We start from the raw sequence: 26744 nt of genomic DNA, 5'->3' as shown, positions 1-26744 counted from the left end.
GGTGGAGGAGGAGGAGGAGCCGGCCTATAAAGGGCGCTCGGTGGCCACTGCGCCAAGGATCGTCCGAGTGAGCAAGAAGGACCGGAGCGGTGAAGAGGTAGGTGGGGACGGATGATGATGCTAATAAGGGTTCTGGCAAGAGCGCAACCAAGCTGTGGCCGTTTCAGACCCCGCTGCCGGGGTCAAGGCAATCCCGCAGAGTGCCTCGCTTGGGATGCCCAGGCGCAGATTGGGGAGGGAAGAGGGAGAGCTCTGCCTTTGCAAAAGCATGCGCGTCTTGGGGCTGGTTCCCACGCGCGCCAAAAGAGAAGGGAATGAAAAGTGGGGCATGACGTCGTTCTCCTTTCTCCTGCGGAGGGAGGTGGGGGGCAGGCCAGCTCCCAGGTTCTGCTCCGTTTGGGGATGGAGAAGCCGTCGCGAGTGGCGGAGGCATAAATAGAACCGTCCGAGCCGCTCAGCCCGAATCTTGCCCGCGCGTTCGGTGCTGGGAGTCGCTGCGCATTTCGTCCCGGTGGGAAAAAAAGTGAGATGTTAGTGAGTAGGTGAAAAACACCTAGTTATATACCATTTGGATTGGGCGTGTTGGAGAGGGAGCTTAGGGTAAAGACGAACCCGATCCGTCCTAGGCTGGAGAAGAGGGACTTCTCCCAACAAGTAACAGTTTCTGGAATCTGGAGGGGAGGCTCTGTGGTCTAATGGTTATCTTTGATGGGGTGGTTCTTCAGCAGATGTTGGAGCATGCCGGCAGCAGGAGGACCTGGGAGCCAAGAGCTCTTGAATTGTTGGGCTTTGCTGTCCCTTCAGCTTTGGGAGGGGTGTGGTGTTGCCCGTAAGCTAAGGTGTAAAATGATTAGTGCTTGCCAGAAGGATTCCTGGCTTCTGATTTACCTGCACTAAAGCTGTGTTTCCTAGGTGCTGCTGGATTCTGTTTGCCTTTAGTGCTTTATCTGCCACTGTGCAGAAATGGAGTGTGTGTTCAAGCTCTGGTCTCTTTCTGCAATCGAATGCTCTGTCTGCTGGACATCCCAGTGCATTCTGTGGGATTAAGTGGTCCAGGTAACAAACCATACCTTTGGCATTTGGCCATTGTGGCATGGAGTGTTGCTGCAACCTCACATCACTGCCTTCGAAACTGTGCATAACAGTAATACTAACAGTAGTACTGGAGCAGTGCACTGATCCCCAGAATCTTTTGTAATCCTCTTGGTATATGTAGAGAAGTTTGAATTTGCATACTGGGTGCCAGATGAACCCACAACTACTATTTGGGGAAGGGACCGTGGCCTGGGTACTCACCTGCTTCTGCTCTGCCCATCTCCCCTTTCCAGTTTCTTCTCGCACATGTCCCACTATCTATCTGCACCCTTCATTTTTTTTTCCTGTTCCCCAACACATTTTATTGAGATTTTAACGCACACACAAAAAAAGAAAACAAGTCCAACAGGAGAGTACATTTACAGTCCAAGAATACTGCAAACTACACAGTCCGACAGCGCCGCATCTATCAAACATCCTTTAGTTATATAATAACAGTTTATATTTAACTGCACTAACAGACCCCCAATCAAATTTGTCAACACGAATCTTATCTAATAGAAGGTACCAAGCATGAAGTGGACTCATCAATTCACATTCTAGCCGAGTTTCTGAATAAAACGTATTGAAATTTTCCAGCAAGAAAAGGTCCCCCACTTTGTGAATCCAAAATTGCATACTCGGAGGGGCTGGGTCCTTCCACTGTTTAGCAATGGTGATTTTCGCCGCGGTGAGTAAGGCACCGACTAATTTCCTACATGGAGCTGGAAACAAATCAGCCGGCCACAAATTTAACAGAATTAAGGCTGGATCCGGTGGTATCTCATAGTCAGTGAACGTTTTGATTTTTTGGAGTACCTGTAACCAGAATTTATTTATAACCTTGCACTCCCACCAACAATGCAAATATGTAGCCTTAACCCCGCAATTTTTCCAGCAAAGAGGCTTAATTTGAGAATTAGTATGTGTCAACTTGGCTGGGGTGAGATACCAACGGGTGAGCACTTTCATATTGGCCTCGAAAACATATAAAGATTTGGATAATTTGGTCAGAGTTTTCCAGACTTGGTCCCACTGATGTGTCTATTTAAATCGGTAGACCACGCTTGCTGATAGCTAAGTGTGGTACTCTGTAGAGGGGCTTGAAGCAATTTATATATCTTTGCTATCTGCACCCTTCATGAAATCTGGCTTGTCTACCACAGCACTGTTGAGTTTAAAAGAAAAGGTAGAAAACTGAAGCATTGCATCCTAAATAAATGGTGCAACTAGCAAGTTATGTATAGGGAATTTTAGACTGGCTTTCTGTTTCTACACAGGACTGGATCGGGCCAGTAGGATTGCTAATCTTACGTTATTATCTCTGTATGTCTGGCAGAAATGCTCGCTTTGGCCAATAGAAGTATTCTCTCCTTGCAGACAGCTTCAGTGAAAACCTGACTTCAGGCCCACATATGAGAATGTGCTGGGTGATCTGCAATGAAACTTGTAATAAATTCCAGAGCAGTAGCTGTGTTACTCTGTTGCAGCAACACTGAGAAAGAGACGTGCGTTGCGACATCTTAAAGCCTTACAGATTCATGGTGGCGTAAATTTAGGGGTTTCAGCCTGCTTCTTTCAATGCAGGAAGTGGCCTAATTCTGCAAGTATATGTAATAGGATGAAGAAAATAAACAATTTGAAAACAGTAGGGTTAAAAAGTAATGAAATGCAATCAAATTCAGCCCCCCCACTCTTTCTCCAAGGGTGGCATACATCATTGTCCTGTTTTTTTTAATTATCACAAAAACCCCTGAAATGGGTGACTCTGAGAGAGTAAGTGGTCCAATATTTTTTGTTTGCTTTATTTAGAAGAAGAAGAAGAGATTGGATTTATCCCCTGCCCTTCACTTGGAGTCTCAGAGCGGCTTACAAACTCCTTTCCCTCCCCCTCCCCACAACAGACACCCTGTGAGGTGGGTGGGGCTGAGAGAACTCCGACACAAACTGCTCTTTTTCAAGGACAGCTGTGCTAGAGCTTGTGACTGACCCAAGGTCACATCAGCAGGTGCAAGTGGAGGAGTGGGGACTCAAACCCGGTTCTCCCAGATTAGAGTCTGCGCACTTAACCACTACACCAAACTGGCTCTCTATATCCTTTCACCCCAGTGGGGACCCAGAATGGCTTATTGGCGTCCTCCTTTCCTCCATTTTATCCTCAAAACAACCCTGTGAGGTAGGTTAGGCTGAGAGTGCATGACAAGGTCGCCCAGCAAGCTTCCATGGCATGAGTGAGGGTTTGAACCTGGATTTCCCAAATCCTAGTCTGACACACTGGCTCTCCGATAGCTGACACTTGTATGCAAGGCTCAGTTGTAAACAAGTAAAAAGAGCAGTGACCAATCATAACAGCAGCAATAGGTGATAACACAGACCTCCTAGATATGGTCAGCCAGTGTATCCGCTATAGTATTAAAAGCAAGGGTGTAGACTTTCCCATTTCCCGGGGGGGGCTGGGGCTGGGCCAGAGGCATTGCTTTGCTAGGAGCAAGGGTGGCTCCCAGGGGAGGCTGAGTACCTTCCTGAAAATTTCGGCGGGGGCTGAAGCCCCGCCGCCCCCACGAAGATTACGCCTATGATTAAAAGGAACTGACAATCATGACTGAGTCCTAACTGGATAGCCTCAGGCTTCCTGATGAGATCAGCAGTTTCTCTCTGCAGTCTCCCTGTGACCTTCTTTTGCCGAAGGATGTCAGCTTTCCGGTCTGCAGGAGAGAGAGGTTTTCGGTGTCAGGCTTTGGTGTCATTTATTCTGTTCTGCAGAGGCTGAACTGTGTGTCACATGTTAGCAGAAGGACATTATTGACAGATAATGGTAAACATTACAGTGGAGGACGAATGGGTGAATGAGGCCTTGGTGGCATGAATTGTGAAGCAGGGAATACTGGAACCAATTTCTATATAACGAAAGGACGAGGCCTTGAAGCTGGAACAGTCTGTATTAATCTCAGTTTTCTTTGATCTTGCTTTGAACTGGACTTGCTACGCATGAGTGCTCAAAGAGCAGGAAGAAAAAGATGCTAAGCTCGAGGCCAGTAGAAAATTGATCTGACACATGCTTATGGAATGTGGGACCCTGTTTGTTATTAGTACATTCAATGTTCTTTGTTTGGAATGCCTGTGGCAAAAGGTTTGTTTTCTGGAAGGCCTAAGGACCCTGTCTAAGCTTGCAGAAATTGCCAGCATATTCTTGGGCATTTCCAAGAACATGAGACTAAGATGCTTGACAGGGGCCAGAAAGCCCCTGTAGGGGTTCATATATTTTTCTTTTTTTCTTTTTCCTTTTGCTGTCAAGTCACAACTGACTTAAGGCAACCCCGTGGGGTTTCCAAGGCAAGAGACATACAGAGTTGGTATGCCATTGCCCACCTCTGCGTCACGACCCTGGTATTCCTTAGTGGTCTCCCATCCAAGTTCTAACCGAGGCTGACCCTGCTTAGCAGCCAAGATCTGACAAGATCAGGCTAGCCTGGGCTACCCACATCAGGGGGTTAGTATCATCGCCCCTTCAGTATATGTACCCGTACCAGCTTGCCTGAGTTTTAAAGCCTATGAATGAGGTCGTCCTGGAGGAACCTGCATCTTCTAAGTAACACCCAGAGGAACATACAGGAGGGATTTGGGGGGGTTGTCTCTCCCCCCACCGTTACAGAACAGTTTCTGCCGGTGGGATTGGCACTGTACATCTAGACCTACTAGGAAGCTGAAAATTCCAGAGTGCCTTTCAGTGATTAAATGAACTGACCACTGATTGTTATCCTCTTACATGTTTATATTTGTTTTCTACTGATCTTAATATCATTTTGGCTGAGTGTTGTATGCAAATTATGAGCTGCCGTGGCTGCCTTATGCAGGAAGAGAGGCAGCATGTATATTGACCGAATGAACATTGCAACAAAAACATTCTTCTTCCCTCGAATAAAGTAGCTTTCCCTGTGGCTAAGCAAACAGAGATCCCTTGCCACAAACTGCACAATAAAGGCTAGAGGTTCTGCGTAGCTTGCCATGCCTGGGGCTTTGCTATTCTGAAGCTATGCCTATGCCACAAAGTTGTGCAAGGGTTTTGCTTCCTTTTTGGGCAGCAAGTCCTGCCTACACTGAAGTCTTGGTGCCACTATATCCTCTCAGGAGGGCCTGGCACTCTTTTGAGACTTCGCAAGGAGGCTTGGCACAGAATTAATGGCTTGGATACAGACTAGACTGCTCCATGGATGCCTGGATTTCCACCCCCCCGGGTGCATCTCTCCTTCCTCCTCTCTTCCCTCAGCAGCCCCAAATGTTCCCTGGAATCTTGTTCCTGCAAGGAAAGAGCTTCTGGTTTGCGACTGCAGAGAGCTGTGGATAGTTCTGGGCTGGACAGATTGAGAGATGGCACAAGGCAGCTTTATAAGTTCAATGTTTGCTGGCTGGTTGACTTTTCCTAAGTAAAAGCTGACCACTGAAGACAGGGACTGAAGGAAAACCACAGTTCTTCTAGTGAGTGTCTTAATCTGCTAATGCTGTGAAGGTGTGAAAGGGAAGGCATGTGCCTGTGGTTCAAAACTAAGAAGCACTGAAGAGCATTGGGGGGGGGGGTGCAGTGCAGAGACTCCCACTGCTTTTTACACAAACAGGAACAATCTTGGCCTTTTCCCTGTCTGGCGCCTTATCTCCAGGAGCCCTTGAGCTTGTTCCAGCATTTCCATGCCTCTTTTGTTGTCTAGGCTAGGCCAAAGGGCACGTTTCCAGCTTTGCTGGCTTTCCGCGGCCTCCTTTCTCCGTCCTTCAGCTTGTGTTGAGTCAGTGGATGCTTCAGTGGGCCCAGAGAATGAAGGGATGCAAAGCAGGTGCGGGCCTGCCTTTTGGCTGGACCACTTTCCTTCTGATGGGTCTGAAGTGACATCCGTGTTTGTTACACTCTGCTTGTTAGAAGGCATGTTTTTCACAAGCCGGTTCTAAGCTGCTTTGCAGCTCTGCTGGCTGCGCCTGAGGAGTCTGGGGAATGTGTGTCCCAGGATCCCTTGCAAGGTGACACGGGATGCTGATGCTGGGACATCCCTGGGCAGAGCTGCAAAGCATCTTGGCCCGGCCCTGGGAGTGAGGAAGGCAGCTGCATAATAGGGAGTCAAAAGGTGGAGCACTTTAAATACAAAGGCTTGGAGCTGACACGGAAAGCAAGAGAATGTCTCGTTAAAAGATCTCCCTAAACCACAGAGCTGCAGCCTGAATAGCACAGACTAGCCTGAGCTTGTCAGAGCTTGGAAGCTCAGCAGGGTTGGCTGTGGTTAGTACTTGGATGGGAGACCACCAAGGAAGACTGAGGTTGCTCTGCAGGCAGTGGTAAACTGCTTCTGTTTACTTCTTGCCTTGAAAACCCCACAAAGGGTCGCTGTAAGTTGATTGCCACTTGACAGAGAAGAGAAGGAGCCAGCAGAAGTGACTGCTGCACAGTTAAGTTGGAGGGGGGGGGGGCTGCAAAAGGAAATCCGTGTTGCTCAGACTTGAGGCATGAAGCTGAGTCTCTGTAGCCTAGTATTTTCTTTTTCTGACTCAGCAATTCTCCTAGGCTTAAGGCAAAGCTCTTTCAGCTGAACATGCTGGAAACTGAACCTGGCTCCTCTGTATGCAGAGCACATGCACTGATCCTAGCTGTAGCTCGTTCCCTGGGCAATGTTTATGTTGGTCCTATTCTTTGTTTGTTTCTCACTACTGAGTTCTAGAGGAGGGCATGGTCCTTGCCAGATAACTGTTTCATGCAGTAAATATGCAGTTGATATTTTAAAATAATATTTGCTTGGGACATTTAATCTAGCGACTCTTAACCTTTAGCTTGCCTCGCAGAGATTTGCAATTTTAAAGTTTAATTGGGATTCCTTAAAGTGAGATTTCTGTTCAGGGTTATGTTATCCCCCCACACACACACACACACTAAAGAGCAACTTTTTTGTCAGTGGAAAAATGCATGTTCTGTGCACATGTGCCCCCACATACTGGCATGTGTCCCACCTTCTGCTAGAGGATGTTCCTTTAGCCTAAGGAGCCTTCCTCCAACTTAAGTGGCTCTGCTCAGTGGAAGACTATGACACATGCTACAGTCACTGGTACTGTTGTTTGCTGTTGCAGTAGCACTATGGAATGTGGTACATGATCAGCTCTTATCGAACAGTGCTTGTGACATCACTAGCAGTTGGTGTTGCCAGCCTCCAGGTGGGGCCTGGAGACCTCCCGCTTTTACAACTGATCTCCAGCTAGGGCTGCCAAGTGGGGGCGGGGGGCGGGGAAACTCCCGCTTTGGAGGCCCGATTTCCACCACGGCGGAATCGGGCCCCAGGGGGAACTCCGCAGCCACTTCGCTCACATTGGGGGCGTGGCCCAGATCAACGTCCTGGGAGAGCTCCCAGAGCCCGGCAAGGCTCCCCCGCCGGCAAGGGTAAGTACACTTGGCAACCCTTTCTCCAGCTGACAGAGATCAGCTCCCCTGGAGAAACTGGCTGCTTTGAAGGGTGGACTCTACGACATTCTACCATGCCGAGGCCCCTCCCCTCCCCTCCCCAAACCCCGCCCTCTCCCGGATCCACCCCCAAAGTCTCCAGGTATTTTCCAACCAGGCGTGGCAACCCTAGAAGCAGCACAGCTCTCTTGGCCAAATCCCTGTTGTGCCTGCCTGTCTTCCTTCCAAGTCAAGCTGACTTCTGGTGACCCCTAGTGGGGCTTGAAGGCAAGGGACGTTCAGAGTGGCTTGCCATCTCCTGTCTCTGTGTCATGAGCCTGGTATTCCTCAGTGGTCTCCCATCCAGATACTAGCCAGGGCCGGCCCTGCTTAGCTTCCAAGATCTGACGAGATCGGGCTTCCCTGGGCTACCCAGGTCAGGGCCTTACTGTGCCCTTTCTGTAATTTTTTTTTTTTAAAGCCTGGGATTATTTTTTTCTTTAGAGAAAGAAAAGACTTTAGAACAGATTTGCAAGCCCTTCCATGTTCCATCTAATTGGATCCCTGGGAGGCTGGGAGAACCCCACAGCCATTCCAAGTCTCTTCTCGGTGAGACACCCCTACTCCTTGTTCCCCAAGCGTGACAATTACAAACCGGGCACCCACCAGCCATGACTCTTGGAAGTATCTCCTGCCAGACAGAGTCATACATCCAACACTCCCGTACCCGTGTTGTCATTTAGAGGGTCTGCCTAGTTGCCCTGCCTCCTGCCACGCTTCGGCAAGCCAGACGGTCCATCGCAATGCCACACTTTAGAGCTATCGTGCTCCGGGGCTGGTGAGTTTCTCTGCTGCTCCTCCCCAGGACCGCACTTCAGATAGCTGGACTGAATAGGCCTGGTGAGTTTACAGAGATCAGACCTAAGAGAGTTCAAGATATAAGGAAGTTTAATAAAGGAATAAGAGAATGTGCCTGTTCTGTTAAAGCCTTCCGGTGTAACAAGGGAGCAAAGAAAAGACGAGAACACTCAGTACTCTCTCCCTTCTCTAGCTACTTCCTAAAGGAAGTTTGCAGTAGGTTAAGAGTTCATCATGACCTTAGATCTCCAGCCTTGTTCTGTGCAGTCTAGGGAGGCTGGCCAAGTCCCTGATCAGTTGCTGTGTCCCAGGGCTGCCACCAGTAAACTCGGGGGGGGGGCAGCTCCCAGGGCTTATAGACTCATAGACTTGGAAGGGACCTCCAGGGTCATCTAGTCCAACCCCCTGCACAATTCAGGAAATGCACAAATACCTCCCCCCACATCCCCAGTGATCCCAAGCCCAGAAGATGACAAAGAACCTCCAGGACCTCCAGCCAAAATGACCTGGAGAAAAATTGCTTTCCTGACCCTAAAATTGCTTCTTGCAGGGCCTGCTACTATAACCTCACCCTACCCTCTCACTTGCTAGCGCCCCACCACCTGTGCTCCCAGAGGCTCTCATTGCTAGTGCCTTTGAGGGGGAATGGGCTATGAGTGGTCTAGGTGGCAGTGAGCATTGGTGGTGGTGGTGGTGGCCAGGGGAAGGATGCACAGGCAAGTGGGAGGCATGCGGATGGGTGGGAAAGAAGGATGGTGTGAAAGGGGAAGCCTGGAGTGAGCAGAGGTGGGCCCTGGGAACTCTCTGTCCAGGGCTCCCTAAAACCTGGAACCAGCCCTGGCCCATGTCTCTGCATTAGACACTTCCAAAATAATTTTTTTGGATGACTGCTTATTTTCCAATCCATTTGTGGATACTGGCATCATGGCTGGCTGGCTTTTGCTCAGCTATTCCTGGTTTTGGATCTCCGTCTGTAGCCGGCATGGGAGGGAGCCACACAAACCCCCAACTGCTTTCAAGACCCTCTGTGTGTGTGTGTGTGGGGGGGTGTCACCTGGAGTCTTTTTGGCTCCTATTGTTGCAAGACAGAAGTTTTGCCTTCCCCCAAAGGGATCTGGCACTGTGATGTCGAACTCCTGGTTCCAAGAAACCCAGTTTTGTTCTATCCCAGTTTTGTTAGGCACAAACAGATTTCAACTATTCCAGCATTTTTACTTCTTTTCTTTTTTGGCAGGGGGCTTAAATGGATTTTGAACCCTTCCCGTTATGTATTTGAGGCGGCTTATTTGTAATGTGAAACAGAAAGCAAGAGTAACATTTGCAATTTGGGTTAATATTCTGGCTGGTTTGGTTTTTCCATTTGCATTGTGAAATGATTTGGTGGGAAACTGCCCATGTCAGAAAATGCTCCAGGTGGTTGTGGGAAGAGCATATTTATTTATTTAAAACATTTCTAACCCCATTTGTGTCTTGCAGAACTCAAAATGGCTTACAGTGTGAATAAGTGAATGTCTGACCTAGACAGACAGTTACGATCCTAGGAAAGCAGTGAGAATTGGCATGCTGCACACAGACAGCTGCCCTCATAGGGAGCCACTAAAACAGCACTTTATTTAAAAGGGGAAGGGGAGAGTAATCTTTCCCCCCTTTTCAGTTTATGCACACAGCACCCTCATGGTAGAGACATGTAGCAATCACCTCTCATGGTCAGCCATCAGAGTATCCATATTGCTCCCGGTAAGAAATCTGTTCCAGTCAATCTGAAGAAATGGTTCCCTCTTGGCTGGTCCAGAACATCCAAGGTTACACATCAGAGGTGTCCAAGGTGATGCATGCAGCCAGTGTTTTTAGAAAGTGGGTGGGGCTTTTGCCCAGCAAGGCTTCTTATTGGCCACTGGAGTTTTGATTGGCTGTGCAGATTTTTAAAATGTTGCTTCAGCAGCAGCTACCACAACAGCACAAGGATCTTCACCGTGTGGCCGAAGGTAAACTGGGGCAGCCATTTTGTGGCTGGCTGTGCCAGAATTCCAGAGGTGCCTGCAGGCTCAAAAAGGTTGGGGACCCCTGTTCTGTTTGGATGTAGGAACTGTAGGCGTTGGCCTGGAGAGACAGGAACGTGGTAGAAGGAACCTGGTGTGCTGAGTTCTGCTTGTAGTGGCTGATGGCTACCCAGAGCTGTATGGAGAAATGAATTTCTGTATAGGTGATAAGAAATTTCCCAAGGGAAATGTGTCATGCAATATCCTACTGCTTGGAAGAAGAGCCAAAGAATGGGGGCATCCCTCTCTTCAAACAGAGGCTTGTAATCCCACCATATTTGATTGGGCTATTGCATTTTCCTGTTGTTGTTTTTCTGCAGGACTCTGGGAATTCTTTCTGGAGGCAAGATGACCCCCACTTTCCTGCTTCCCCTGCTGGGGCTTCTCCTTTCCTGGGAGGGAGGCTTTTGCCTTGTTCCTCCCGACAAACTGCAGCGTAAGTAGGGGATGGGGGGAGGGAGAAAGGGTGGATGCTACACTCCATGTATGGTTGAAGGCACAGTGGGTTTCTTAGTTCTGTGTGTGCAGAATGTCAGTTAGATAGTGAAAGGGGTGTGCTTGAAAGGGGGTGCTGGAGAATTTTTGAACTGCTAGCAGATTAGATTCTGGCTACTGAAGTTTTGCATCCCTTTCCAGGTTTGGTGAAATTAGTGGGGGAATTAGTGGGGAGCGCAGCTTGCTTAGACTGATCCTGGGTCTGTAATAGATGCAATCTCCTTTGCCGACCACAAACACCCACATTTGCCAGATGTGCTGGCCCTGGCTCCAGCCATGAGGGCACCGTTTCCCAGCCAGACACCTGTACCGTGAAGTCACTTCCCAGAACAGTGACTCACTGGCTGCTTCTGGCCACTCAGCAGGAACTTGTGCTTAACAAGTCACAATAGTCTGCAGACGTTGCCATATTGTGCAACAGGGCTGGCGGTCCAGCAAGCTGGACAGAGATTAACCGCTCTCTTTGTAAGTAACCGCAAAGCCCAAGGACACTCTTGAGTGATTGTGACACAGCTTGGAAAATGGTCAGAGAACTTGATTCATGTATTTATTTTTTAAATCCTCAGCCCTGCTTTTTGATTAGGTATTCCTTAAAACAGCAAACAGTATAAGGGAGACTCTTAAAACATAGAGCCCAAAAGAGCAGATGACAAAAAGAAATTCAAAATCATGCTCCATAAACAAATCTTTAAGAAGCCAGAAGAAATCAGAAGGAACATCCATCTGAGATCAGATGAAATAAAAAATCAAGCATTGCCTGGAGCCTGAGGAAAAAGGATTGTTTTGATCATGCATCTAAAAGCCAGGAAGTGTGGGTCTTAGCGATCTTTTTAAATGCTGAGTTCCAAAGTCCAAAAACGTCCAGGCAAAACACCCTGTCTCATCTGGGCATCTCTTAATAGGGCATCTGCAGAGGCTAGTGTATAGGCAGGTTGCTTCAAGAGAGGTGTTTAGACAGGGAGTTTAACTCTGTGTATAAGGATGAGGCAGAGATAGTCATTTGTTTCTGAGTTTGAATGAATTATTTCCCCCCCAAGCCCTTAAATATCTGGTAGTCCAGCACTCTGTCCACTACCATAGTAGTTCAGTTGCCACAAAGCTGTATGGGCCAGTGGGTATGTGTGGCCCTGGCTATGATCTTTAGCCCATCCCTTCAGCTGTGGAATACGTCCACAGCTGCCTCATCTAATTTAGCTGAGGTTTTGATAAAATACAAATAAGCCAATTTGGTTAATTTCATTAACTGTTGCAAAGCTGTCAGGGAGAAATTCCTGAAGCAGTTTTTGATTCCAACCAATCAATTTGCGAAAGTAACATTCTTCAAAATCCTAGAGGCAGGGGTAGGTGACGAAGGATTCTTTGCCCAGTTGGGAGGTTGCATGTGTAGCCCATCAGTACACATGCCAGCTCTTCAGTGGGGCAAGTGATGCCCCCCCCCGGACTGTTTTGGGTAGGGGGGAAGAGAACATGGGGAGAGGACGATGTCTCTTCTCTCCCTGTGCCATGGATCTGACCCAAATTGTGGCCCAAGGCACTTGGAAAACCAGTCCCCCCCCCCACTTTTGACATCTGACTGTTGGCGTCAAAGTCAGGTTTGGGAAACTCCAACCCTGCCTGTTACAGGCTGTAATGTGTAGTGTAGACCTTTTCGGAGTGGTCACTGGATAGAAACTTGGTAAGGCCCCTTCTCAAATCTGGGGCTCCCCCTGAAAGACATATTCAGTTCCCAGCACGAGGCCAGTCAGACACTGCTGTAAAGTATAAGTTCCTGAAGGGGATGGACAGTCCTCCTTGTGTTCATTGTAAATGACCTTTGGTACCATTTCTACGCTGAAATGCCTTCAGTGTAGGAATCTTGTATTGTGTGAAATGGTTTCCTAGGGTGATATTACTGATGAGATTATTAAAATAAACAAAGTCTTCCCCTTTCCCTCAGAAATGTCTGAAACGGGGAGTAAGTACATTGACAGGGAGGTGGAGAACGCCATCAGCGGAGTCAAGCAGATGAAGATCATCATGGATGAAACAAAGAAAGATCATCAGCAGATGCTGAACACTCTGGAAGACACAAAGAAGAAGAAAGAGGTCTGTGTCCGCATGAGGGCCCACAGGGCTGGGGAGCCAAGATATTTTCCCCTCCAAAGTGTCTGGCTCTGAAGCCACAATTAGTAATCTCAGTACACATGCTGGATAAGCTTCTTTTACATAACAAGGGTAGAGGAAGAAGAGTTTGTTTTTATACTCCACTTTTCTTTACCCTAAGTCTCAAAGCGGCTTACAATCTCCTTCCCTTCCTTTCCCCACAGCAGCCACCGTGTGTGAGGTAGGTGGGGCTGAGGGAGTTCTGAGCCCAAGGTCACCCAGCAGGCTTCTTGTGGAGGAGGAGTGGGGGAATCAAATCCCGTTCTCCAGATTAGAGTCCGCCACTCTTAACTGCCACACCATACACTACACTGAGTAGTGGCAGGATACGTGGCTGCAGACACACTTATATATGGTGTGGCAATTCTGGTCTATGTTACGAGACAATGAAGGCAGAACCAAATAATATGAGGAGATTTCACATAAACCTTCCATGCCCACATTTTAGTGGCAAAATGGCTGTTCTGTTTGGAACAACGACAAAAAATTGAGATGTTTTTGTGATTACTTAAGAGTAGGCCAGTTGTGTGCTCGCTTCGGCAGCACATTTACTAAAATTGGAACGATACAGAGAAAATTAGCATGGGCGCTAAAAAAACACACACCCCCAGAGCAGGCCAGTTGTGGCGTGGTAAGCAGAGTGTTGAAGACTTCCTTCCCCTCTCCTCAAAGGAAGCCTTGCTTAGGTGTTGCTTCTAACTCCGCCTGTTAAAGTTTGAGTGCCTTGTTTACTGAAGAAGAAGAAGAAGAAGAAGAAGAGATTGGATTTATACCCCGCCCTTCACTTGGAGTCTCAGAGCGGCTTACAAATTCCTTTCCCTTCCCCTCCCCACAACAGACACCCTGTGAGGTGGGTGGGGCTGAGAGAACTCTGACACAAACTGCTCTTTTTCAAGGACAGCTGTGCCAGAGCTTGTGACTGACCCAAGGTCACATCAGCAGGTGCAAGTGGAGGAGTGGGGAATCAAACCCGGTTTTCCCTGATTAGAGTCCGCACACTTAACCACTACACCAAACTGAGAGCACCTTCTCTCTCTCCACAAGCGCACTGGACTCATTTTTGTTAAGGTTCAAGATAATTCTTCCCAGATGCTTTGTCAGGCTTCTCCCAGCTTTAAACAGTGGGGGAAACTTATATGTGATCCTCCCATCTGTTCTCAGGTAAGGGTCTTCCTTGTCAAAGGAAGAACACTCTCCCTCACTTCTCTCAATCTCTGGTTCGGTCGGGCCCATGAAGGCCACATTGACACATTTGCGAAGAATTCTTGGTGTTTGTCTGTAGGAGGCCCTCTTCCTCGCCAAAAAGACTGAGCAGCAGCTGACCTCGAAGCAGGAGGTCTGCAACGAGACCATGCAGGCCCTTTGGGAAGAGTGCAAGCCGTGCCTGAAGCAGACCTGCATGAAATTCTACTCCAGGACATGCCACAGTGGTGCCGGCCTGGTCGGCAGGCAGGTGAGTTGGCCAGGATGTACTTGGATTGGTGCAATTTTTGGATCACAATGTGGTGCAAAAGCATGGGGTGATCAATCTGTGCAGAACCAAGTGGTTTGCAGGAGTGTGAAGTGTGTTAGATTCACTGGTACGGTGGTAAGCTAGAAACCTGTATCAATTTAGCAGAGTGCACATATTCCACATGTGTTTTGCTCCCTCCAGTGGTTGATTCTATATTACTTCGCGTTATGTCCAGCATAAACACCTGCAGTTTAAATCTCTGGGTTTTTATGCCAGACATGAAGTTATATCATATCAAATCAACCACTAGAGGGAGCAAAACACATGTGGGACAGTACACTGCCAATACACATCCCCCCAAAAAGCCATTAACGATTTCTTTTGGGGATATTGAACTGGCAACAAATAGAAGAAGACTTTGAAACATACTCCCTCTCTGAAATATACTGGAACCATCCCAAGCATAGACAAGATGAGCACTCTCAAAATGAATTTTTAAAAGCAACCAAGAATGGATCCTGCCAGGCAAGGGGGAAAAAATGCATTCATTGCATGGAAAAAAGTTGGCATATCCCGTGTAATCAGGGCCGGCTCACCCACTAGGCGAACCAGGCATTCGCTTAGAGCGCCGGGCCCTGGATGGGGTGGCAGGCCCTGGATGAGGGCAGCGAACTGTGTCTCCTCCCCGCCACGTCTGACTCCCCCCACCTCGCCGCATCTGACACCCCCCCCACCTTGCCGCCTCATGTCTTTCTGTGGACGCAGTGTGGGCCAGCAGGCCGGGGCTGGCCGCGATCTCCGTCGCTCTCCGTAGTCGCTCGCCTCCTCGCCCCCCCTCCACAGCATGATCCTTGGCTGGGTCTCCTGGCCCCGCTGCCGCCGCCCATGCGGGCCTCCCCGATCGGCTCTGCTGGCGGCGGCGGCAAAAGGGCGGCTGGCTCCAGAGGTCTCCAGGTCCCACCGGGAGGTTGGCATCTGCGCCACAAGGCGACCTCGCCTAGGGCACAGAAACACCCTGCGTGTAATGGATTTAACACAAAAAGGCTTACCTTTAAACAAAGCTGAGGTAGAAATGAAAATAGGAGAAAGTATACCCTGGTTTAGATTTTTACAGATAAATAGCATCATTCAAGAATAGAAACGCCTAAAGGTTTTTTCCAGACCCCGGCCCTAACGGATTTTGAATTACTTAAAAAAATCGAAGGGGGAAGTCAAAGGCTTAATTTCTATAATTTATAAAAGTCTGTTATCACATCGAAAAGAAGGCCAGACTAAACTGTCAAGCAAGTACAATGGCAGACAAGCAACCTAGACATCTTCAAGCAATACTTATATTTGATTCAATACTTTGAAAGTTCTAAACAGATGGTATTTATCCCCACTATCTATTCCCCCAAAGTGTTGGGGGAAAATTGCGGGCAATTGGGAGATTTCATTCACTGCTGGTGGTTCTGTCCACAGATAAACGATTTTTGGAAACAAATTCTATCACAAATTAATATTATCGCGGGTCATAACTTACCTGTTTCACCAGAGACTGTCATTTTGGAAGCTTGGTCATTACCTACAGGAAACAAAAGCAAAAAAACCCCCACATTAATTTCTACACAAGAATAGCCACTGCACAAAAATGGAGACGTAAGAATAGCCCAACACTTTCCTTTTGGCAAAATAAATTGTGGGAATATTTTGTTCATACTCATATTATGGTAAACACAAGAACAATAAATGTAGAAAATAACAAAAAAAATGTTTAGAGCAGTTTGGTCTCCTGTGGTAAGTTATTTGGCAGATGGAGGAATAGTCCCAAATAACCCATATTATCAGAAACTGTTACACTTTTGAGAATATTGGAAAGCTGTTTATGTATCTTTTGGTTGATGAAACATTATAAATTGTATCTAGTCATGTGTAGAGATGTAAAATTTCTGGAAATTTTGAAGCTTGGAAAAAACCACGGGTTTTTTCTAGTTTTTTCTGGGAAAAAATTGAAATTTTTGGAAACATTGAAAAAAAAATGCTATATTAGCATTTATTTTGTCTTTTCTAGAATGAAAGTCATTCCGTTACTTTAGGAACATAAAATATGATTATGGACATTTTTACTTGGCATGAAATTATCACAACTAGCATATTAAAAATATAGTGTATCCAAACAGTTATTACAAACAGAATACCCACCCACATGCAAAAACAAAACTGAAACTTTTTTATTTTCTTCTGACAATCGCACCTCCTAAAGGAAGAAATGCATCTTGTTCTTGCATTGGAGAGTTCAGTTTGTAACCTAGGACTTGCTTGTCCTCAGTGCACAGAAATTAGATCAATCTGATACCATTATATATTTTAGAAATGATTTGGAAAATATTTGAACACCTTGTCTTAAAATATTTTATTCATCACGTTAAAATAAAACGTTCCATAATCAATTTTTTTCTTTTCTTTTTTCAATTTTTCCAATTTTTTTGGAAAAAAACAAAAAAGGCTTCAGGGAAAAAACGGAAAAACTGTTTTTTTTCCGATTTTTTCCGGGCCTTCACATCTCCTAGTCATGTGACAGACTGATTTTTGCTTTTCTCACATTATATTGTAATAATCTGTATTTTCATTTGTTAAAAAATAAGAAAATACTATTAATATTTTTGTAAAAAAAGAACACTGTCCCCCCCCCTCCCCCAAGCAACAAAAATGTGAATGCGGGAAAACCCACTGTGAGCTCTGGGTAGGAAACCTTTTCTTTTAATATCTGGATGAGTGTGACAGGTCTGTGGGATAGGATAATACAACCTTATTAAGAGCTGTGCTGTGAGGCAGTGTGGACTCCTGTGGTACTCCATTTTGATGCTAAGAGCCTGCCCTTGTTTTCTACAGCTGGAGGAGTTTCTAAACCACTCCTCTCCTTTCTCCATCTGGGTGAACGGAGAGCGTGTTGACTCTCTGATGGATGAGACTGAAGAGCAAGGCCGGAAACTGCATGACTTGGAGGAACGCTACGGCATGGTGGCAGATGGTGTGGACGACCTCTTCCAAGAGAGCAGGCTGGCCTCCGGGCATCTCTCCCCCTCCTTCAGCATCTTTGATAACTTCTGGGCTCCCTTCCGTAGCCTTCGCTTCCCTTTTACTGGGTCCAGAGTTGCCAGAAATGTCCACTCTCTCTTTCCAAGCCGTCTTTTCCCGACTCATGACTTCTCCCGGATTTTCCAGCCATTGTTTGACACTTTTGAGAACGATCCGTGGCTGGGGGGAAACCACGACAATTGGCTGGGTGGATTCCCAACAGGTAAGATGCAGGGGAGGAGCTGCGGCTCAGTTGCAGGGCATCTGCTTAGCATGCAGAAGGTCCCAGGTTCAATACCAAGGATCTCCAGTTGAAAGGACCAAAGGGCAGGTGAGGCCCTGGAGAGCCACTGACAGTCCGAGTAAGCAGTGGTGATCTTGATGGACTGGTGGTCTGATTGAGTAATCATGTTTGTACTGAGCTGAGCTTGTCTTAAACATCTTGAGTGTCCTGCCTTACCCTTCCTTATTTTTTGCATTTTTATTTCACTCTCGGTCTAAGCTCTGTGGACATGGTTCTCTCCATCTCCATTTTTATCCTCACAGCAGCCCCGTGAGGTAGGTCAGGCTTGGAGAGAACGACAGGCTCAGAGTCACCCTGCCAGCTTCATGGGATTGAACCGGAGTCTCCCCAAACACAGCCTGGCACAACCTCTGTTCTACTCTGTCTATCGCTTCTGTGTGGTTTCTGCTGTGGAAATTCTTACCAGAATGTTAGAGCTTCATACGTAGGCATTTGCTCTGGGGGAAAGGGTAGCGCTGTTCCCTTTCCATAATTTGTGCAGTCCCTGGTATGCTGTGTTAGCAAGATTATTCTTACGACTGGGAAGACTGCGTTCAGTGAATGAAGCATTGCCAGCAGGCTAGGGAGCCCTTGCTTTGAATCCTCGGTTTTCTGGAAGAGAATGAGAAAAGTAGTATAGTGGTTAAGATCCTTTGAGATTCAGGTTCAAATCTCCACTTGTCCCGTGGAAGCTAAGTGGGTGACCTTGAGCCAGTCATACTCTCTCAGCCTAGCCTACCTCATGGGGTTGTTGTGAGGATAAAATGGAGGAGAGGAGAATGATGTGAACTGCTTTGGGTCCCCACTGGGGAGAAAGGCGGGGCATAGATGAATTTTTATTTTATTTATTTTTAACATTTTTACCCCGCCCTCCCCGCAAGCGGGCTCAGGGCGGCTTACAAGGGGCAGAGCCCACATAAAACATAGTAAAAGCAATAAAACCTTAAATGACACAGATAAAAATAAAGTGCTCCATAAGACAAGATGGTCCCTGAATAAATTTCTTGATTGTATCAGTCAGTTCTTTGGGGGTGATCTCATCCTGTAGTTGGTCCCAAGTAAGTCCGGTGGTACCAGTGCCATGTGGTGTTATAAGCGGTCTTCCTGGGGCCGTCCCTAGCCCTGTTGTTATCCACAGTGTTGGTGGTGGCGGCAGTGGCGGCCCCTATGCGAAAGCCTGGCGGAAGAGCTCCATCTTGCAGGCCCTGTGGAACTGCATAAGGTCCCGCAGGGCCCTGATCTCCTCCGGGAGCTCGTTCCACCAGGTTGGGGCCATCACCAAAAAGGGAGCCTTGCCTCCTGGGGGCCTGGAATCACCAGGCGATTTTGTGTCCCCGACCAAAGTGCTCTTGGGGGTATATGTGGGAAAGGTGGTCCCTCAGGTAGGTTGGACCCTGGCCATGTAGGGCTTTAGAGGCAAGTACCAGCACTTTGAAATGGATTTGGTATGCTATTTGCAGCCAGTGCAGTGCTTCCAGCCCTGGCCGGATGTGCTTCCACTTGGGGAGACCCAACATAAGCCTGGCCACCGCATTCTGCACCAGCTGCAGCCTCCGAATCTGCTCCACAGGCAGCCCCATGTAGAGAGCGTTACAGTAGTCTAACCCCAAGGTGACTGTCGCATGGACCACTGTGGCCAGGTCGTCGCGGTCAAGGAAGGGGACCAACTGCCGAACCAGCCTAAGATGGTAAAATGCTGATCTGGCAGTGGCTGCCACCTGTGCCTCCATAGTCAGGGGAGGAATCCAGGCACACTCCCAAGCTCCTAACCTCCAGCGCTGACACCAATGGCGCCCCATCGAAGGTCGGGAGAGGGATCCCTAACCCTGATCCGTTCCGACTCAGGCACAGGTCTTCCGTCTTCGCTGGGTTTAATTTCAGCCGGCTCAGCCTGAGCCACTCAGCCACTGCCTGTAATGCCTGGGTCAGATCTTCTGGGTCAGAGCCCGACCGGCCGCCCAACATCAGATAGAGCTGGGTGTCATCTGCATATTGATGGCAACCCAGCCCATACCTCCTGGCAATCTGGGCGAGGGGGCGCATGTAGATGTTAAACAACATCGGGGAAAGCACTGCCCCCTGAGGCACCCCACACTCAAGTGGGTGCCTCCGGGACTGCTCCTCCCCTATCGCCACCCTCTGTCCCCGACCTTGGAGAAAGGAGGCCAGCCATTGAAGAGCGAGCCCCTGTATCCTCACGTCGGCGAGACAGTGGGTGAGCAACTGGTGATCGACCGTATCGAACGTGGCTGACATATCTAACAACAACAGTGCCGCGACACCGCCTCGATCCAGATGCCTTCGGAGGTCGTCAGTAAGGACAACCAGCACCATCTCCATCCCATGACCAGGGCGAAAGCCAGACTGAAATGGATCAAGGACAGAAGCGTCATCCAGAATAAATAAAAAATAAAATAAATAAATTGTGTAGGGACAAAATATGGAACCTTTTTTTTAAAAAAAGCCTGCTTTTATTATTCCGGATGTGATATCTGAGGAAGTGCTTCCTGCATTCTAATTATGAAGCTAAACAGAAATGGGATTTTATCCTTTAGGGCTTTCTAGATCACACCAAGGCTTGCCTAGTCTAGCATCTTGTTTCCCACAGTGGCCACCAGATGGCCCCAGGAAGCTGTCAAGCAGGGCAGGGAGGCGATAGCTGTGCCCTATTATTAATCCCCAGCACTTGGTATTCAGAGGTATATTCCCACTGAACATGGAGGTTCTAGTTCTATCATAGTCATGCAAGCTGAAATGTAAACCCGGGGACTTGAATGAAGCAACTCATTCAAAATGCAGAGGTTAAACCTTTTCTACTGAGCTTAGTGACTTAAATGTATCTGGTAGGGCTGGAGGCCGTTTGCATTCTGGTGATGCTCCCTTACCTCTTTCAGAGGCTCGCAACTTCAGCAATGACCGCATGGTGTGCCGTGAGATCCGCCGAAATTCCGCAGGCTGCCTGAGGATGAAGGAGAAGTGTGAGAAATGTCAGGCAATCTTGGATGTGGGTGAGTATGGGAAGGCATTGTGCTTTGCTACAGGGAAAGGGGCACCTGTCAAACTTCCCTGTTTTACACAAGTGTTAAATGTTGGAGGTCCCTGCTGTCCTGCTGTGCATCTGATCCTCCTCACTCTGTCTTTCTCTAAGTGACTGGGGGCATTGGTGCCCACCTATCTTTGATGCAGGGCCCACGTAGGAGTTCTAGCCCAACCGTTGAAGACCCAGGGTTTTCCTGCATTTGGCCAGCCTACTGCAGAAGTGAACCATGGATGGCATGGTTTTGCTGTGGTTAACCTGAGGCACTCTGGGGCTATAAAATTAGAGAGATTGCCTAAGTGAATAAACGTTTGCACCAAATTCCACAAAGAAGAACCCTGATCACTTACTTTGAATGTCAGATTAACTGGTCATGGAAATCACTTAAAAGCAGTGTTGAGCAAATGAAAGAATCCATGCTGGCTTACCCTTGGCTGGCATCTTGGTTAAGGTTGCCAGTTCTTTCATGTGCAATGATGTTAGTGTGCTGGTGTGGCATGTATCTACACCCTCAGTCTTTGCAGAGGGGCCAGTAATCCATTTTAAATGTGAGGTCACCATGAGTGATTCTGCGTGGGTACATTGTTTTTTTTTTAATGAGCCCAGCATTGCTTTTAAAGTGGACCAGGGCTTTCCACCAATTAGCCTATCCCCCCCCCCTTCAGAATGGGGAGCTGGCATGCATTTGGGGTAATTTTGCTCCCTGGAATGATGAGATGGATCATTTGGGCACGACATTGGAACACATTGTTCAGGACTCCAAAGATAAGGGCATTTTGCTCTTGGAATTATTTTCAGAGGGTGGCTGTGTTGGTTTGCAGTAGAAGAAATAGATTCAAGTTCAGTAGCATCTTAAGAGATCAACAATGTTTTGGAGGTATAAGCTTTTGAGAGCCTGTGCTCCCTTCATCCAATACCTGGCAAAGGGAGCATTGACTGTCGAAAGCTTAGACCCTGGAAATCATGTTGGTCTCTAAGGTGCTGCTGGACCCAAATCTAGTTCTGCTTTGAGATTGTTTCCAAGACCACTCTCTCTTTATCCTCACTGCTCCGCACAGATTGCTCCGAGACAGATCCAAATCAGAGCCGGCTCAGAAAGCACTTTGAGGATGCTCTGCGAAGGGCTGAACAGTTCAGCCGGATGTACGATAATCTCTTCAGGACCTTCCAAGATGAAATGTTCAATACCACAAGGCTTCTTGACCAGCTCAATTCCCAATTTGGTTGGGTCTCTCGCCTCGCCAACATCACCCAGAACAACGACAGGCCTTTGCAGGTCACCACGGTGAGTCACCGTGGCATAGATTTGTGTGTGTGTGTGTGTGTATACAGATGTGTTCACACTTATAAGCTATGTCTCCTTCTGTGTATGGGTGAGTTTAGGGAGGGGTCATGAACGCAGCTGTTCTGAGGTTCAGTCTTTGCCATATTAATCTTTTTTTAAAAAGGATCTTGATAATGTGGGGGAAAGCCCAGTCCCATTTAGTACCAGGCAGTACTGGACTAGAGATAATACCACTCTGTATGGCACTATGCTGTCAATGCTGCTACGGAACCTGAAAGCTGTCATACTGAACATGGTGGGCAAGTGCCAGGTGCCCCCAGGCAAGCGACACTCTCCATCTTTCAGCAAGTCATACAGGGATAATAATACTTGTGTAATACTCATTGCAATGTATTGCAATGAAATGATGCATGTGAAGCATTTTGCACTGTTTGAAGTACTTTATATCTAATCCATTCCTAGGCTATATTCTCAGCTAGTAGGCTTGGTTTATTACACTGAATCACACCACTGGGTCCATCAATTGTCTACTCAGACTGGCAGTGGCTCTCCAGGGTCTCAGGTGGAGGTCTTTCACATCACCTCCTGCCTGGTCCTCTTAAACTGGAGGTGCTGGGGACTGAACCTGGGACCTTCCGCATGCAAAACAGAGCCTTTTCACTGAGCCACAGCCAGTCCCCAAATTTAAAACCCACCTGATTTAAAGCTGAGTTAATAAATAACAGCTACTGGGTAACATTAGAAATATACTTCAATCCAGGATTTTACTCTTGAACTTTTCCCTTCAGTTTTAATCTTGCATCTAAAACTTAACAGGTCCAGGCAATGTTTATGCTGTGGTGTTGGATTCTAGAGCTGTAGGCAGGGAAAAGCTAAGAAAGTGCTTTGGCCCCTCCTCCATTATAGCTGACAGGTTTAATAGCTGTGGCTTTCCCCACTCTTTCTTTTCCTCACACGGCATGCCCTTTTGTAAGGGGGAATAAGATCTCAAGAGCCCCACATGATCATACCTATGAAAATTAATGGCAGTCGTCACTCTGGGATTACATTGTTTTAACCAATACAAGTTAGAATTTCTGTAAGAATGGACTGGAACCATGGAAGAAGCTACTCTTAAAAGGAAAATGGAAGGCAGCGCTCTCGGATTCCTTGATCCTGTGTTTGTAATTGTGCCTTTGCCTGGATCTTGATGGCTCTGGCTAGCCTCATCTTGCCACATCTCAGAAACTAAGCAGGATCATCCCTGGTCTGTAGTTGGATGGTAGACTCCAAAGGAAGTCCATGGAGGCAATGGCAACCCACCTCTGTTGACCCCTTGCTTCAAAAACCCAACAGAGTTGCCATAAGTTGGCTGCAGCTCGACAACACTTTCCACCACTAGTTTTGCATTTGCACTGTACAGGGCATAAACAGCCGTGAACATTTATTTTGTTTCCTTGTTTTTAGAGGCTGGGAAGTGAACTTGAGCACGTGCCTTGCCCAGGGCCACCAAGTGAGTCTGTGGCTTGGCTGGAATGCCCTGAGATTGTTTCTGTTACGCGTAACTTGTTCTTTGTATTGCACTGTCTTGTGATACAGTCAGAAAAGGCGATGCTCGTTTCTCTAGCAGCATTGGTTTTCCGGGCGAATGGCTTGTATTTAACAGCCAATGTCTTTCCCCCCTTAAAGGTTCTTTCCAGATCCTCCAATCCAGAGGACCCATCCAGACCATCTGACACCGAGGTGACCATCCGGCTCTTTGACTCGGAGCCTCAGCACCTGACTGTGCCAGGAAGCATTCCTTGGGAGGACCCCAGGTTCATGGAAATAGTGGCAGAAAAGGCGCTGCACCATTTCAAGGGCAACGAAGTGTGAGTGCAGCATTGAGTGAGATTCTGGGGATGGTGCCGTAGGGTGGGGTAGTCTGTAGAACAAACTTGAAGGCCAATGGCCTGTTCAGCAAATGGGTTGCCAGAGCGCTGTCGAGGGGAATATCTAGTACAGATTATTTATTACATTTTTTTATAGTCCACCTTTCTCACAGGGACTCAAGGTGGATTACACATAGTGAGTCAGTACAGTTAACAAAATGGGACATCCAGTAACCAATGCATTAGGATATTCAAAGTCTAGAACCACCAGAAAGAACTGAAGCATAACATAGGTATTCACATGACACATTAAACAGTGCAATATTTACATGATAGGGTCTTACAATAAGCGGTGCGCAGCAGTGCAGACCACAGTCCCTTGTCATTTATCTAAGCAAATTTGTAATACCATTTTGCACATTTTGTTTGGAAGTGAGCAGTGACTCATGAAAGCTCATACCCTGCCACATATTTTGTTAAGTCTTTAAGGTGCTGCTGGACTCTTGCCATTTTGTACTGTGCAGCCCTATTACCTGTGCAGAAAAGCCCTCTTGAGTAGTCCAGTTCGGCATAGTTTGAGGAAAGCCAGGAGAGGGGGAGCTTTCTGGATCTCCTTGGGCAGGCCATTCCACAAGGCGGGAGCCGCAACGGAGAAAGCACGTGGATGGGCCGTTTTTGATTTTGCCCATTTGCAGGTTGGCACCTGCAGAAGCCTCTGATGACTTGAGTGAAGCTGTCGTGGTAGAACATAGGGAGAGAGAGGTGGTCCCACAGATTAAGGACTAAGGCCATGAAGGGCTGTGTGTGATAACCGATACCTTAAACGGAGCCTGGTTAACATGGGCAGCCAGTGGAGCGTCTGCAGAATGGGAGTAATATGCATTCTCTGTCCAGCTCCTGGCAGTGGTTGAGTGGCAGCATTCTGGACCAATGGGAATTTCTGAGTTGATTTTGAGGGGAGACCAATGTACCGCTATGGCCTTGTAATCACTGAGATGGACAGCCTGTGTCTGCTGGACCATACCATTTCAGGCAGCTGGGAGGGGCTTGTATGACTGAGTAATCTTTCATGTAAAAAGGAACATCCTCTGTATGTGGAGAAACTGGCACACCGGGGAAGCAGCTCTGACCTAATCCCGATGCTCCTTTTCTGTGTGGAGGGATTGTTTTGTCTGTGTGAAGCCCAGCTTGCCATCTGAACTGATACAGCTTAGATGCAGATTAACTCCTTCATGGAACATGCCCAAGTATTTCCACCACAGACTGCCAAGAAAAGGTCTTAAAATCACGGCCTAAAAAAAGCTTTCCCTCCCTCTTTTTATTTTGTATCATCTGGCCTGATGAGTGATTCTGATACGTGTCATTGGGTTGGTCCTTACGAAAAGGTGTTACATAGATTGTGTTCTTGGCTTTTTGGCTTTTGCTCCATGGAAAAGCTGTTATCCTTCCAGGGCCTAGTTAGATGGTGCAGCGAGAGGGGCACCTCCTCAGATACTGGGTTCAAAATATTTTGTCCCTCTACTGAAAACGAGAACTGAAAGTTCTCTCTTTTTCTCTCTCTGCTTGTGACCTGGAACAATGTCTACCAGAGACTTGTGCTCCATGGGATCACATTTGGGTTGCCAACCTCCAGGTAGGGCCTGGAGATCTCCTGGAATTACAGCTGATCTCTGGATGGCAGCGATCAGTTCCCCTGGAGGAAAATGGCTGCTTTGGAGAGAAGAGGAGGAGAAGATTGGATTTATACCCTGCCCTTCACTTGTGGCTTACAAACTCCCTTCCCCTCCCCACAACAGACACACTGTGAGGTAGGTGGGCTGAGAGAGCTCTTTCAAGGACAGCTCTTGTCAGAACTATGGCTTGCTCAAGGTCATCCAGCAGGCAGCTGCAAGTGGAGTGGGGAATCAAACCCGGTTCTCCCAGATTAGAGTCCGCGCACTTAACCACTACACCAAACTCCATGTCATTACACCCCACATCCTGCCCTCCCAAGGCTCCACCCACAGAATCTCCAGGAATTTTCCAATCTGTTGCTGGCAACCCTAAATCACACAGTGCTAAGAAATATGTATTTCCCCCCCATAGGTCCATACCAGGAACCCCTCCATATAAAGCTGTTTTCCTTCTTTCCACTAGGCTGTAGCTGTTTCTGCCACTTGGATCTTTGGCCACGACAAGGGAGAGAAAGAAGCCATAACCTCCTGCCGTTTCCGCCTTCCTGCCTCGTAGCTGCCCTAGCGCCACAGCAGAGCTGCGCCCACCGAGTCCCAGCTGTTTGCACTTGTAGTTCATACACTGTGTTGCCTGCCCTACTTTTGCTGCTGGGTCTTTGCCAACCCACATCTGAAATAAAAGATTTAAACCTGGCGTTGTACAATGGAGTTGCTAGACTTGGGTTGTTTTTTTTAATAGAGAATTAAGGGGTGAATTAGCAAGATTGGATACATATGAGGTAGCTGCTTATTTGGGCCAGCAGAAGCACTTGCTTCCACTGCTCGAACTGAGCCCTGTAAAATGTAATGAGGACATGCAGAGGGCCTTCTCTTTACCACTTCCAAATCCACTTAGGCATGAACTGTCCCTCAGGTGCCCTGGGTGCAGATATGTCCCTGTAGATCTTTTCTTGTTCCATAGTAGTCCTGAAAATTTGGGAACAATCTTTTCATCATACCTTCCACAAAGGATGTACTTACTGTATGTAGGGTATTGTTCACTGACCTATCTTTTCTACTTCTCACCCCTTGATTAATGTTAGCTGAAGG

At 47.6% G+C, this 26744-nt stretch overlaps 1 protein-coding gene across 1 annotated transcript; it reads left to right on the top strand.

The window, feature by feature from the left end:
* CLU (clusterin) lies at positions 1–26428 on the top strand. Its single transcript, XM_015415181.1, has 9 exons — positions 1–97; positions 10701–10816; positions 12812–12960; positions 14300–14470; positions 17342–17750; positions 20705–20818; positions 21906–22132; positions 23801–23982; positions 26119–26428. The coding sequence occupies exons 2-9, from the start codon at positions 10729–10731 to the stop codon at positions 26123–26125; spliced, it is 1347 nt and encodes a 448-aa protein (XP_015270667.1). The 5' UTR covers positions 1–97; positions 10701–10728; the 3' UTR covers positions 26126–26428.
* Positions 26429–26744: the final 316 nt, after the last annotated feature.

The sequence above is a fragment of the Gekko japonicus genome, unplaced genomic scaffold (genome assembly GCF_001447785.1).
Source record: "Gekko japonicus isolate JY-2015 unplaced genomic scaffold, Gekko_japonicus_V1.1 scaffold63, whole genome shotgun sequence".
NCBI lineage: Eukaryota > Metazoa > Chordata > Lepidosauria > Squamata > Gekkonidae > Gekko > Gekko japonicus.
This window is presented reverse-complemented; position numbering and strand designations above follow the sequence as displayed.

Bases quoted from the DNA above. Each gene is read 5' to 3' on its own strand.
- CLU (XM_015415181.1), top strand. From the start codon at position 10,729: ATGACCCCCACTTTCCTGCTTCCCCTGCTGGGGCTTCTCCTTTCCTGG. The intron at 20,819-21,905 runs GTGAGTATGGGA...TGCTCCGCACAG, and splicing joins TCAGGCAATCTTGGATGTGG to ATTGCTCCGAGACAGATCCA. The intron at 22,133-23,800 runs GTGAGTCACCGT...CCCCCCTTAAAG, and splicing joins GGCCTTTGCAGGTCACCACG to GTTCTTTCCAGATCCTCCAA.